General features: G+C 35.9%; 2 protein-coding genes across 2 annotated transcripts in view; both read right to left on the reverse strand.

Annotated features, from left to right (window-relative positions):
• LOC125236987 (cuticle protein 7-like) overlaps positions 1-249 on the reverse strand; it is a 61,019-nt gene extending 60,770 nt beyond the window's left edge. Inside the window, exon 1 of the mRNA XM_048143901.1 lies at positions 208-249. The gene's annotated coding sequence lies outside the window, so the exon portion shown is untranslated. The remainder of the gene's footprint in view (positions 1-207) is intronic.
• Positions 250-2,444: 2,195 nt separating this feature from the next.
• Positions 2,445-3,238, reverse strand: LOC125236885. The gene has a single exon (XM_048143793.1). It carries the CDS (start codon positions 3,222-3,224, stop codon positions 2,472-2,474), a length of 753 nt encoding a protein of 250 aa, XP_047999750.1. The 5' UTR covers positions 3,225-3,238; the 3' UTR covers positions 2,445-2,471.
• Between the last annotated feature and the right edge of the window lie 10,896 nt (positions 3,239-14,134).

Genomic DNA, 14,134 nt, shown 5'->3' on the forward strand with positions numbered 1-14,134 from the left:
ATTATCTTTGCTAAATTTTTGTTAGGTTAGGATTTTGATTAGGTACTATGTCTATTGTCTACATTTTAGTATCTAAGTATGAACCCTATATATTATAAAAAAAACTCTAAAAAAACACGTAAATACGCACGAAAAAAAATCCAACGAAAAATGCCGCACACGCACTAAAATCACTAAAATAAAACACTAATAAAATAAATGCATTACCGTCACTACGCTCAGTACGATCCAACACACACCGCGCGAGCACTAAACTAACTGCGTCGACGCGCATGCGCATCTTATATACATGCTCTGGTTTACTAGGGGGGAATTTGAAAAGTTTTCTATCGTTTTTTTTTAAATTTGAAAGTATTTCGGGTTATTTTGACTCACAATTTAAAAAAAAATGTTCATAGATTTTTAACCCCCGACGCAAAAACGACAGGGTGTTATAAGTTTGACGTGTCTGTCTGTCTGTGGCATCGTAGAACGGATGGACCGATTTAGTTTTTTTTCTGAAAGCTGGGTTAGTCGGGAGTGTTATTTGCCATGTTTCATGAAAATCGGTATATGTCGCGGTCAGGGGCTTTTTCAAAATTTTAATTTTGTTGTTAGGTTATTTACACAGAAATTGGTGTTAATTTGGCGATGCACGATGCTCCATAACATGTAGAACCTACAGTATGACCAAATAGAGTGAAAATTAAAAAGTTGCAACATTATAGTGTCCTCCCGTTTTCTCTCACATAATGATTTGAAAGAGATGACACTACCTACAATGTTGCCATTTTTTCAAATTTCTACTCTATTTAATCAGACCGTACTTTTAGAAATATTGGTCATAAAACTGGCACTTTGACGGAATGGCCTCCTTGTTTCTATACATATTTTTCATACAACTTAAATAAGAACAAATAAATACATTAAGCTAAATCGAAACCAACTAATCAATACAGGAGAACCGCACTAAAACTATCAGTACCGAGGATGTCAACAACCGATATCAGAATACTGTTATCGAAATGCTGTGAAATCCTTTATAATTTTCGTTGTAAGTAATTTATCACGTTTAGTATATTTATTTTCACTTTTTAAACTATTATTTTGGGCATATAAAACTGTTAGAAAATTTAAAATATTTACTTCTTGTTTACGTCACTGACATTCGATGACTTTCGATGACCGGTGTCAAATATGTAGTAATCCTTGCCAGTAAAAGAAATTAGTTCAGCTGAAAATCCGCAACGTGGCGAGGGTCAAATAAAAACTTGTCAGGCTATAAGGATACATATATATTTATTCAAGTGTAGTGTGTGTGTGATCGAAATAGAGAAAGAAATGTTTACAAATTACGTAAATATTTTTATTTCAGTTTGAAAAAATGCATGAAAAGTTTTGTCATTAAAGGGACTACTTTTGTTGGACACGTTTATTTCCTTTTTAGGTCGAGAGCGCTGTAAGAAGTTTAGTAATCGAATTCCATTATGTTTTTGATACTTAAAAGTTTTTTTTTAATGTGCATGACCTTATTGTATTTAAATACTGGTATATTAAAAAAAATCGTTTAAATATGTTACATTTGAGTTGTGGTGCCTGCGCATCTTAAATATACTTATTTAAATTTAGATACTAGGGGATTCAAGTGCAATCAAATTTGATAACTTGTCAATGTACCTATTACTTCGCATCATCTACTTAGAAAGAGGACGTTTTTCTTTGTGATTTCTCTTTTTCCTGCCTAAAAAATCTTTATTACGCCACATGCCTAACTAGATCACAGTTTTGATGCACTTCAGTGTGACCTTGACCGTTGGATCTCAGACCGGAGGAGTCAGAAAGGTGAACAAATTACCTCGATTGGAGGCAAGTATAATATATCCGTGTAACGAATTATAAAGTTACACATAATAGGTATTTTTAAATTAAAGGAGAAATGAAAAAATCACACCTCCGACAGGACTCGCACCTGCGACCACCGGTTTTACCGGAGCCGTCGCTATGACCAACTTAGCCGTAGGTAGCAGGTTCCAGTCCTGCCAAAGGTGTGAACTTTTCCATTTTTTCCTTCAATTTGAATATATGTATCACTCGTAGATCTTACTGCATGATAATGAAAGAAAAAATACGCATTACCTTAGGTTTCAAAAAATACTAGGGTCCATCATTACTACGAATTCTAATAAACAAGTTTAAGTGTAAAGTACGCTTTTCGTGATTCGTCCCGTATGGTTAAAATCTCACTCTATTTCCTTCAGTGGGTGTCGTTACAGTTCATTTTTTTTTTTTTTTTTCGTAGAAACTTTCTTTATTATTAGAAAGAAATACATACTACAAATTATACTATTAAAATTATACTAGACTTATAATAATAATAATAAATCATTTATTTCGAGCAAGTTACACTCATAATATTTGTTAGTAAAAAAAATAACTGAATTCTAAGATATGTGTTAGTGCTTAAGCCTAAGAATACTTATAATTAATTATAACTATGTACATTTTCTTTTTTCTGAGTACGGCACATGTAGCCGACTGCAGCGTAGCAAAAAGGGGGAGTCCAACCTGTCCCCTATCATCTTCATGACGATGTTGGGGCTGGCGCGCACCCGGCGCACCAGGGATGCTGCTCTCTTGCGGATGGTGGCATAGAAACAATCGACCCTGGCTTCAGCGAACATCCCTGATGCGCTACAGAAGCGCGGCAGCCCCATCATCACCCGGAACGCGTTGTTATACTGGACGCGGAGAGCTTCGTAGGCTCGTTTCGTATATGACAGCCACATATTACATGAGTACAGTGAGGTGCAGTATGCTCTAAATAGTGTTACTTTCACCTCCCTGGTACATCGCGCAAACTTGCGGGCAATCATATTCGCCCGGACCGACAAAGCTCTCCGTTCTCTCTCTATGTCTTTATCGTCTTTGAGGTCTGCCGTCACTATGTGTCCTAAATATTTGAACACGTCCACCCTTTCTAGAACTTCCCCGTTTAGTTTGATGGGTGTTACTTCTGACGTTTTACTTCGGCCGACCTCAAAGACCATATATTTGCTTTTACATACATTATATTTCAAACCATGAGTTTCAGCGTATGTCTCACATACCTCTAGCAGCCTACGTATGCCCCCCACAGACGCGCTAAGCAGAACCATGTCATCCGCATAGCTAATATTATTAAGGCATACATCGTCAATATGACACCCGACATGCATTCTGCTAAGCGCATCCAGTAGCTCGTTCATATATAGGCTAAATAGAGTTGGTGAGCTCAACCCCCCCCCCCTGCCTCACTCCGCACTGCAACCTATACGGGTCGGAGAGTGTGTCTGCCCATCTGACACAGTTGACCTGGTTCCCATACCAGTACCTGAAAATGTTGATCATTCCGATGGGAAGTTTAATGTCTTCAAGTTTCTTCCATAAAATATTGTATGAGACCAAGTCAAAAGCCCTAGATAGGTCGAGAAAGCAGGCATAAGTAGGCGAATTTCTATCAACGTAATATTTAATAGTAGTAGGGGGAAATTAGCTAAAATTACGGCATAATTAATGGAAGGTTTTTTTAAATTGAAATATGTACGTTATAGACTGAAGTTATTTTTCATCAACCCTCCCCCCTCTGCGTCACCCCTCTACCCTCCCTTAAAGTGCCGAAAATGCGGTTTTTCTCGATTTCTGACAAAACTGTTGAAGATACAGGAAAAGCGCGTAGGAACGAAGTAATCCTTAATAAATTTACTACAAATCATTCATTAACACTTTGGTTCTAGCACTTATAGATTTCGCGTGATCCGTCACGAAAGTTGGTCCTTTGCTGCAATTTTCTTTAATGAATGTTAAGTTTTCGTCCAAAATGCTTACGAAATCGTCGAAATTTGTTTGATATGACTAAAATATTGTAACCCATGACTAAAATAAATTTAAGGGGGAAAAATCACTACCATGGGTGGAATTTCCAATATGTTTTGGAATTCCAGTAACTATTTAAGACGTAATATTTTCACGGTAGTAGTCGCTAGGAGTACCATTGTTCCATATAGTATATCGATGACTGGGGATGAGCTTTTGGTAGCTGTTGGTAGAGCCCTGGAGTTTCAATCCAGAAGCCGTGAGTTCAAGTTCCACCCATGGTAGTGATTTTTCCCCCTGAAATTCATTTTCAGTTTATAATATTTTAGTAATATCAAACAGATTTCGTAAGCAATTTGGGAGAAAACTTAAAATTCACTAAAGAAAATTGCAGCAAAGGACCAACTTTCGTGATGGATCACGCGAAAACTATAAGTGCTAGAACCAAAGTGTCAATGAATGATTTGTAGTAAATTTATTAAGGATTACTTTGTTCCTACACGCTTTTTCTGCATCTGCAACGGTTTTGTCAGAAATCACGAAAAACCGCATTTTCGGCTATTTAAGGGGGGGAAGAGGGGTGACGCAGAGGGGGGAGAGATGGGGAGGGTTGATAAAAAAAAACTTCGGCCTCTAATGTACATATCCCAATCAAAAAAAATCTTCCATTAATTATGCCAATATTTTCATACATAACTTTCCAGAAGCAACATACTATAGTGTGCTTAAGGGCCAATATTGCATTTTCTGTAGACAATCCTTGTCTGAAACCAAACTGGTTATGATTCAATACTACATACTCGTTTAACCGCATGTTAAGCACACTATCAAATATCTTAGCTATTACCGTTGCCAGTGATATCGGCCTATAATTATTTACATCGGATAGATCTCCCGTTTTATTTTTTACAATAGGCACAACTATCGTTCGCATTAAATCGTCTGGCAAATAAGAATGCGTTACACATAAATTAAATAACATAGCTAACACTCGCGCTAAATGGGGACTTATAAAACTAAAACTAAACCTTTCTAAAAAAAAAATACCTAAAAGTCTTAAGCCATGGCTTCTCGGCAAGGTGCCCATCACGCAGGCAGCATTCCCGCGCTGTATTGCAATAGCAATTCTTTGCGCGAGAAAGCTGCCGGCGCGAGGGTCACCTGTTGCCTCCCTTAACCGCTTCCCCAACTCCCTGAGAAGCCCACGCGCTCCTTTACCCCACGGTCCGAGTGTCTCGACGCCAAATGCTACGCTTTATTTTATTTATTTTATTTAAGGGGGTTATAATAATACGATATTCAAATGTAATTTTGTAAGGAAATCAGTCAGTCAGTCAGTCAGTTTTCCGTGATCATGATGCATGCAACTGCGTCGAAATATCGGGAGCTCGACAAAAATCAAAAAGGTAATCACGGTCTATATCCCGGTCAATATAAGTCTAAGGAAATAATTTATTCCCTGTTGTTGACATGTAATATTTTAAGAATATTATGAATAAATGAGTATGAGTATGAAATTCCACTTTTCAATCCTTACACATATTTCATGATTACGTCATATTTCTAACTAGATCACAGTTTTGAACTTTTAATTTAATGGCGTTTTTCACCTTGACCGTTTCATCTCACGCTGGAATCTGTAAGGTGAACAAATTACCTCGATTGTTGGTATATCCGTTTGACGAATTACTTATTAATTTATTACATTTAATATTTTTATTCTTACAAGGTGTAATAAAAGTGTGGAGATCCGTTTAAGAGAATATTTGGCAGTGTTCTGATTAGAAAAAAAATGACGGAGAATTTTTTTTTGGCGGGTTAGGAAGGATATGTCTAAGATGACGCCCTTAATATATAAAATATCGGTCCTACATCCGATATAGGATCGGATAATATGAAAATGTACGAAAAGAATGGTCCATACAAAATTAAAACAAAATCGATTCAAATATTTTTCTTTTCAGAACATGATGAAATTATCGAGTTATTAAAAAATAAAGATAATTACTGAACACGTCTGTGACAGCCTTTACCAATTCCTAATGTTATTTGTTTTGACATGTGCCGTCAATCACTTGACACTAACTTGAATGTTATTTTTAAGGGTCTCTCACACTAATAAATTCATTTATTATGTATGAAACGGATGAATTTTTTTTTGCGAATTTAACTAAAAATACTACGTGTCGGATTTAACGGAAAACAAAAAAACACGGTGTATATGACCGTAAATGGATCCGTAAAGTTTTTGTTACGTCCTGTATATTAAATTAAGGTAACCACGGAGTCCCAAACAATAACATATATACGACAAATTGATGAATGTCCTACAAAACATATAATTATTATACTTATATCCATTAATTTAGACCGGAAACAACCGTCATGTTCAAACTTGCAGATGATAAATCGTCTTCTGTCTTAATATTTAGTTGGTGATTATGTACCAATTTAGAAATACTTGTTTTGTTAATTTTAGTTTAATCTGTTTTTTAGGATTCCGTAGACAAAATGACTAAATCGAAACGCTCATAGTTTCGTCATGTTTGTCTGTGTGTCCGTATTGTTAGGTACTTTTTGGGCCATTTTTTTCAAAGTTGTCCACCCCACGTTTTTTTTAGATTTGGATTTTTTTATGTGGTTTTCACTCAGAATCGAGAACTATTTCAATCATTATAGGAGAAAAAAGTGTCCCAAGGTTTTTTCCCCATTCTGTTACCATTTTTTTATACATTTTGTATGGCGGTAACGGAATGGAAGGTCTGAAAAATGTATGGAAATCTTGGGAAATTTTTTTTCTCCTATCAGGATAGCAAGATCTTGCCATTCTGAGTATGAATCGCGTAAAATATAACGGAACTGTTAACAACTGTTATTCCGTAGAGTAAGTGTCATACTAAGAAGTTTAATATATGTCACGAGAGATGTCGCTGTACCAACTATCACTATTTCTACATCGCGCTATTGAAATGTTTATCGGGAAATAAGGGTTTGGGATGTTTTGTAATATATTGGCTTTATTTGTGACTGGGTGTTTAATTGATAGTCAATCCTTCACTAGGTAAAGTGCGCCCTTTTTGAAGGAATTAGGAGTACATACACCCATGTTACAAAAAAAGTGGGGTGGCGACTGGACAACTTTGAAAAAAAAATGGCCCTTTTATTCTGAAAATATTCATATTAATAAAATTTTTGACAAATCTTTGTTCCGCTACTATGGTTAGAATTTTTTCTCGTGGGTGTCGTAGAAGACGACTGTGGGACGTAGGTTCCGTTGTGGCACAGTATAATAATCGGCCAGAATTTTTTTTCTGAGTACCGGGAGCTCTATACCTTGAGCTCTATACTAGTGGCGTTGAAACTTGAGCAGTTTGATGTGCTCTGCCCAGCCAGGTGTGAGTTTATTATGCATGCATGGAACGATTTAAAAAACCGGCCAAGAGCGTGTCGGGCCACGATCAGTGGGTGTAGGGTAGGGAATTTTCCTAGAAAGTTTTTATAAAGTTCTATTTTTGGAATTTTTTTCATATTTTTTAAACATATAGTTCAAAAGTTAGAGGGGACACACACTTTTTTTTACTTTAGGAGCGATTATTTCTGAAAATATTCATTTTATCCAAAAACAATTTTAGTAAACCCTTATTGATTTTTAAATACCTATCCAAAAATATATCATATAGTTATAGTAGGAGTATTTTGTAATAAAAATTCTCGAAATTTAAAAAAAGTCCCAAGTCTGTAGTTTACTAAGCCCAAGAAAATACAATATGTATTTGAACAAAGTGTCTATAAGTCAGAGAACAATCGGACGGACGGACAGACCAAACTAATTAGTATATCTACTGTAATGTAATTACGTGATTGTGTGTCGAAGGCCGAAATGTGAGAGTATTTGGTTCATTATTATTATTATTTTTTTACACCACGTCGGTGGCAAACAGGTATACGGCCCGCCTGATGAAATGGCGGTCACCGTAACCTATGGACGCCTGCAACTCAAGGGGTGTCACATGCGCGTTGCCGACCCATTAGAAACTTGTACACTCCTTTTTTGAAGAACCCCATACTGTAGTTCATCGGGAATAGCTCGGCAGGGAGCTCATTCCACAGCCGGAACGTTCATGGGAGGAAATTATTCTTTTACTTTGTGTTTTCGCTGATTTGGGCCATTTTTTTTTCAAAGTTGTCCACCCCACTTTTTTTTTGGATTTGGAAATTTTTATGTGTTTTCCACTCAGAATCGCTAGCTCTTTTAATCCGAATAGGACAAAAAAAGTGTCCCAAGGTTTTTTCCCATTCCGTTACCATTTTTTCATACATTTTGTATGGCAGTAACGGAATGGAAGGTTCGAAAAAATTTATGGAAATCTTGGGACATTTTTTTACTCCTATCAGGACCGAAAGAGCTCTCGATTCTGAGTATGAATCGCGTAAAAAATACCCATAGATAATTTTCAAAATGGTACATCTTCCCTTATTCAATCTGGCAAAATTAACCTTATGGCGTTTAAGGTAAGATATGGCTTTGAAAAGAGGATAAATGGAGATACGAGGTTTGTAAAGTAAATCGTTGCAGTTATATATTATATAATAGCACACCTCGGACAGTGGCGATCAAATATATGAAAGAGGCGCGTTCCTAGCACACAGTCTAAGCTGGTGTAGGTGAACGCGTACCATGCTTGTATGAGTGAGATATGACAGGTCGACTGTTCGCGTTTTTGACAGGCGGTAACTGTCAGGTAACCGAGAGGGGGTGGGCGGCACTTTCAGCGGGGAGCGGGAGTGGCCATACTGTACGATAGTACTCTTTATTATACTGTGATAATAGTGTCAATCTGAAAGATTATTTGATTACGCTTTGGTGATAAGTACATGGATATCCTAGGTTTATAAACTAAAAATAAATTCTTGCGCCCTAGTGAAAAAGTCTTAGCTTAGGATTAAAGAGCATATGGTATGTGAAACTTAGTGAGTTTTCACATTATCTGGTCCGATATGGGATATAGGAAGGATTTCAAAGGCAGAAATCAAAGATGGCGGCTTAAATATATTATGGGCATTTTTTCATACATTTTGTATGGCGGTAAAGGAATGGAAGGTTCGAAAAAAAATTGTTAGGTTTAGACTTCCTCGCTCAACGTATCAGCATTGCGATACAGCGAGGAAATGTCGCCAGTATCCTTGGTACAATGCCTCAAGGGCCTAATTTTAGACATTAGCTAGCTTTTAAGTTTAGTCTTAGTTTCTTATATAATTATGTAAATATGTTCATGTAAATAAAGAAATCTTTTAGGTTTATGATCCTTGGTTATCCATGTAGGTACTAAAACCTGATGTATCTCCAAAGCATAATCAAATGATCTTTCAGATTGACACTATTATATAACTGCAACGATTTACTTTACAAACTTCGTATCTCCATTTATCCGCTTTACAAAGCAATATCTTACCTTAAACGCCATAAGGTTTATTTTGCCAGATTGAATAAGGGAACTACCAAGGGATGTACCATTTCGAAAATTATTGACTGAAGACGATTCAGTTTTTGTTGTTAGGTCAAAGATGTCGCCACTTATTGGTAAAATGTTTTAAGTTCTATTTCAAAAATTTGCTATACAATTGTTAACCTTACGTCACCGAAGCAAGGCTTAAAATGTACGCTTATTTTTAAACAGTTGACTTATTACGTTTTTCAAGATGGCCCCTTGTGTCACTGGATGGTCTTATATGGGAGAGAACCAGCAAAAAGTTGATGTTTAATATCAGATAGCCTTTGATATGCGTAGTGTGACCTTTTTTATAGGAATTTATGAAGTAAATAAGTATTTTGAATGTTTATACCTCTATATTTTCTTTGTTGTTAGCCGTCATGTAGGTAGTAATCATGCCGTCATCAAACGCGTATAATGAATTTACATATCCCGATGTTTCGACGTCCTTAAATATACTTGATAAAATCAAAACAGACTAAAATCTCAGATGTATCCAATGGAAAATTTTATGGAATTATATGTTGGTTGTTCAGGGTCTAACTTTAAAATTAATAGGATTCCTAAAATATTCTACACTGAGGATACCATAACAATGTTATTATCGAAGTATTTATATTAACAATGCCTTTTGTTGTATTTACACTTAAAAATGCCAATTTTATACAACGGCAAACGGAAAACGAAAAAATGAATATATAACGGGATATCAGGTGCTACAAAAAAATCAATTGTTCAGTTTCCATTTGCGTTTTATATAAAGTTATAGCTATTTCTATTGTGTTTTTCTTGTATACCTATGTTTTTGATTTGTTTTGTGGTTTGTTATGCCTTAGTGTTAATACTGTAATGGCGTGCAACTAATTTGAATAAGTAAATAAGTTGCCATCTAGGCTTCCCTGAAAAAACATAAATGGCGACCAAAAACATAAACACATAATTTCCACTGTTTTTGTATACGGCGACATACAGCATAACACCGTCCCAAGATTACCGTGCCCAAGTGTCATAATATTAAATTAAATATCAATTTGTCATAGTTTCCGACTACGAGTAATTACTACCTACGGACGGTATGGGAAACAGAAGGACGGCCAAGGCGGTTTAGGGTTAACTGCTTTGACATACTGACATGCGTTGACAGAGACACTTGGAATTGCAACTGTATTTGATAGCATGATCATCATACAAACAAGCAATTGTGAATTACACGAGTTGTTATATGAAGCATTTTTTTTATCACACTAGCACACAAAATGTGATATTGCACGCAGACCAAGCGGGAGTTAAAGAAAAATGGTTGTTGTTTGTTGTTGTTATGAGATTTCAAGTTATATGACTATATTATTAAATTAAAACGGGACTTAATCGCGTAAAACTTACGTTTTATATTTAACCCGACGTTTCGGACATGACATTATATACGTCCGTGGTCACGGGTAGACTGGCTGGGCGTTTTAATTTAATAATATGAGTGAAGATCGTGTTAGTTTAAATCATTATATGACTATGTTTTTATCGTTTTTTAGGAAAGTGGGCTATGCTCAGCAGTGGGACCCTCTAATTTTTATTTATTTCACCAATAGGCTAAGGTTCAAGATTAACTACCACTTTGACACACTGACATGCGTTGACAGTGACACTTGCCGTTGATAATTGATATTCGTGACAAGATTTAATACATTACAACTGTACTTGCGTTATGTGTAATCGATCAAAAAGATGTGAGGGGCAAATCGAAATTTGGGTTCCATAGTTTGTTCAATAAATGTGGCATCTATGTATTGTTACGACCTAGAGTCATAGGACTATTGTTTATCTTGCCTAAGCAATAACACTACACAGGGCGAAATAAAAACGACCAGTTATAATTTGCATAGTGACTTTTGAGGTTATAATAAACAACTTATATTATACGGAATCGCGAAAAAAAATTAGGCTGTTCCATAGCACGTCCTGAAAAATCAATGTATGAAACAGTCAATTTTTTTAGCTATTTCAGCATTGGTACTGTAATAAAAGTTATCTATTATGAGTAGTCCCTGTGTGGTGACGGGTTAAGAATTTCGTCACCCCCTTTCTTCCCGTGGGTGTCGTAGAAGGCGACTATGGGATATGGGTTAAATTGTGGCGTAGGCGAGAGGCTTGCAACCTGTCACTGTAATGTCACAGTTTCGTTTTCTTTCAACCCCTTATTTGCCAAGAGTGGCACTGAAGCTTTAGTAGTTTCATGTGTTCTGCCTACCCCTTTATGGGATACAGGCGTGATTGCTCAGTGAAAGAGAAGACAGTGAGAAAGAGCTTTTATTAGTAATTGATAGGAACGATAAGTTGAAAAAGGAACTGTGTACATTAGAGAGTGATTACAATAATGTAAATTCAGAGCGGGCCCGGCTTCAGGAGACGGTTGACAGGTTTATGGAGTGCAACGCTGCATATGAACAGGCCCTGAAAGACATCGACTCATTGGAGAGAGCACTGCACGACGCCCACGAACAAATCTACGAGCTACGGGAGGCCCAAAACCAAGCAGCTGCGGCACACACTCAGACCTTGTTCGAGGAACTGGTCCGGCCTGACTCCCAGTTGGTTACCGCAGCAATTGAAATCCCTTTGGTCACTACAGATTTAGCCAATGATACCACCACACCAAGGTTAGTAAATTGCAGCGGAAACAAACTAAAGAAATATATTAAATTGAATAAAGTCATTAGAAAAAAAGAAAAACTGTCAAAAATAAATAAATTGTTTTTCAAAAAATTAAAATATTGTAAAGTTAATATAGGCTTAGTGGATAAGTTGGATTTGTATTCTGCTCAGTTAGAAAATAGTAAATTACAGTATGAAACTGACACACAGGCGTTAAAATCAAAAATTCAGACTTTGGAGGATTCAATAAAATCTTTGGAAGGCATAAATGAAAGTTCAAAAAAAGTTATTAATGAATATTCTTTGGCTATGGATGACTTAATATCCCAGATAAAGCATAATTCAGACCGCTTTGAGTCGTTGACCAATGCCCAGTCATGTGCATGTAAGCAGGTGACCGGGGATTTGTCAACCAGCACACTCTACCCAAGCCTGTATGACAGTTTACAACAACAGCATATAAGTGGTAGTAGCTCTTTCGACACTTCTCTAAAATGTATACCTAAGCCTAATGTTATTATGTACTGTAATGAAATTGGAAGCGATATGAGCTCATTTCTAAACTTTTACTTAAAGGGACTTAGTACAATCAACCATTGTTTGCCTCATAGTAGTTTTGAAAATATTTTAAAACAAATTTTAAATGACAGTGATATTCATTCTCAGACGACACTGCTTATCTTTATGGGAAATAGGGGCAATGTGAACAAAAATAATTTGGTCAAATACTTTGAACAGTTAAACTCAATGGCAGTGCATAAAATTATTTTTTTCACATTCCCCTACTGTTCCCAAATGTCAGAGGCAGAAAATAACACTAGACATAAGTTAAATATAGCTTTATATAATCTTTGTACATATAGTAGTAAGGTTAGCATAATTGACACTAACAAATTTGTTAGTAAATACCATATGCCTATGGTATTTTTGACTAAAGGTAATTGTTACCTTTCAAATTATTACAAAAGACAAATAGCATTATCGCTATCCTATTTACTTGACATTTCTGCCAAAAATTTGGCAGACAATTCTGCTCCTATTGAGCAGCAAAGTATGAACTTGGAATTGGTTCCAGTCATAACCAATGATTTAAACTAGCTTTTAAGACAAAAGATTCTGTCTCTGGCAATCTAGACTTAAGTAAATATAAGGAAAAAAAATGTAAGCAAGGGAAGTATATCCACCTGGTGCATCAAAATATTCAATGTATTAGAGGTAAAGATTTACAAATTGAACTTTTTATGAAGGATTTTTATATAGATATTTTATGTATTACTGAACACTGGTTAAAAAATAATGAATTAATGCCTCAATTTATTAATCACCAGGTAGGAAGTTCGTTCACCAGGCATAGTTCCATACATGGTGGGTCGTTAATTATAATAAATAATCAGTTAAAATTTAAGGAACGCAAGGATATTGTGTCCATGTCTGTTGAACGGACTATAGAACTAAGTGCAGTAGAATTGGAGCAATTTATTGTTGTGTGCGTGTATAGGCCGCCGTTAAGTAATTTTGAATTATTTGAAAGCATAATGGAATCTGTGCTACTGAAAATATCGCCTTCCAGCAAGAAATTACTTATTTGCGGCGACTTTAATGTAAATATTTTAGAAAATTCGACATTAAGTTGTAGGCTGTTGAATTTTTTCAAATCATGTAATCTGAACCACATTTTTATGGAGCCTACTAGAGTGACTGCTACTAGTGCAACCTGTATAGATAATATTTTCACAGATATTTTTCCTATTACAAAAAATGTAATCAGCAATTTAGAGTCCGACCATTTAGGTCAATTAATGGTATTTGAAGCTGCTAGGAAAAATACCTGGAAAAAACAGATAACTTTTGTACCAGTAACCTCGGACCGCGTGGAAAGAATGAAACAGAGTTTAGTTCAGGCGCTACCCGTTCTGTCTCCAAACATGAGTCCTAATTATATGTATAATTCATTCTTTCACACATATATGGAAAATTATAATACGATATTTACAACAAAAACGGTCACGGTTAGTGATGCATCAGTTTTTAGTGAGTGGGCAACTGCAGAGTTACATCAACGAAGACGTGCATTGTATGCCTTGTATGAGGAACGGCGGTTTAATACGAGTGATGAATTTAAAGAACATGTCAAACAATTTTCGAAACAGTTTAAATTAGAT

This window comes from Leguminivora glycinivorella, chromosome 20 (assembly GCF_023078275.1).
Source record: "Leguminivora glycinivorella isolate SPB_JAAS2020 chromosome 20, LegGlyc_1.1, whole genome shotgun sequence".
In the NCBI taxonomy this organism is placed as follows: domain Eukaryota; kingdom Metazoa; phylum Arthropoda; class Insecta; order Lepidoptera; family Tortricidae; genus Leguminivora; species Leguminivora glycinivorella.

What these genes read in the sequence shown, in the direction of transcription:
- LOC125236885 (XM_048143793.1), bottom strand. Translation starts at nt 3,224, where the DNA reads ATGAACGAGCTACTGGATGCGCTTAGCAGAATGCATGTCGGGTGTCAT.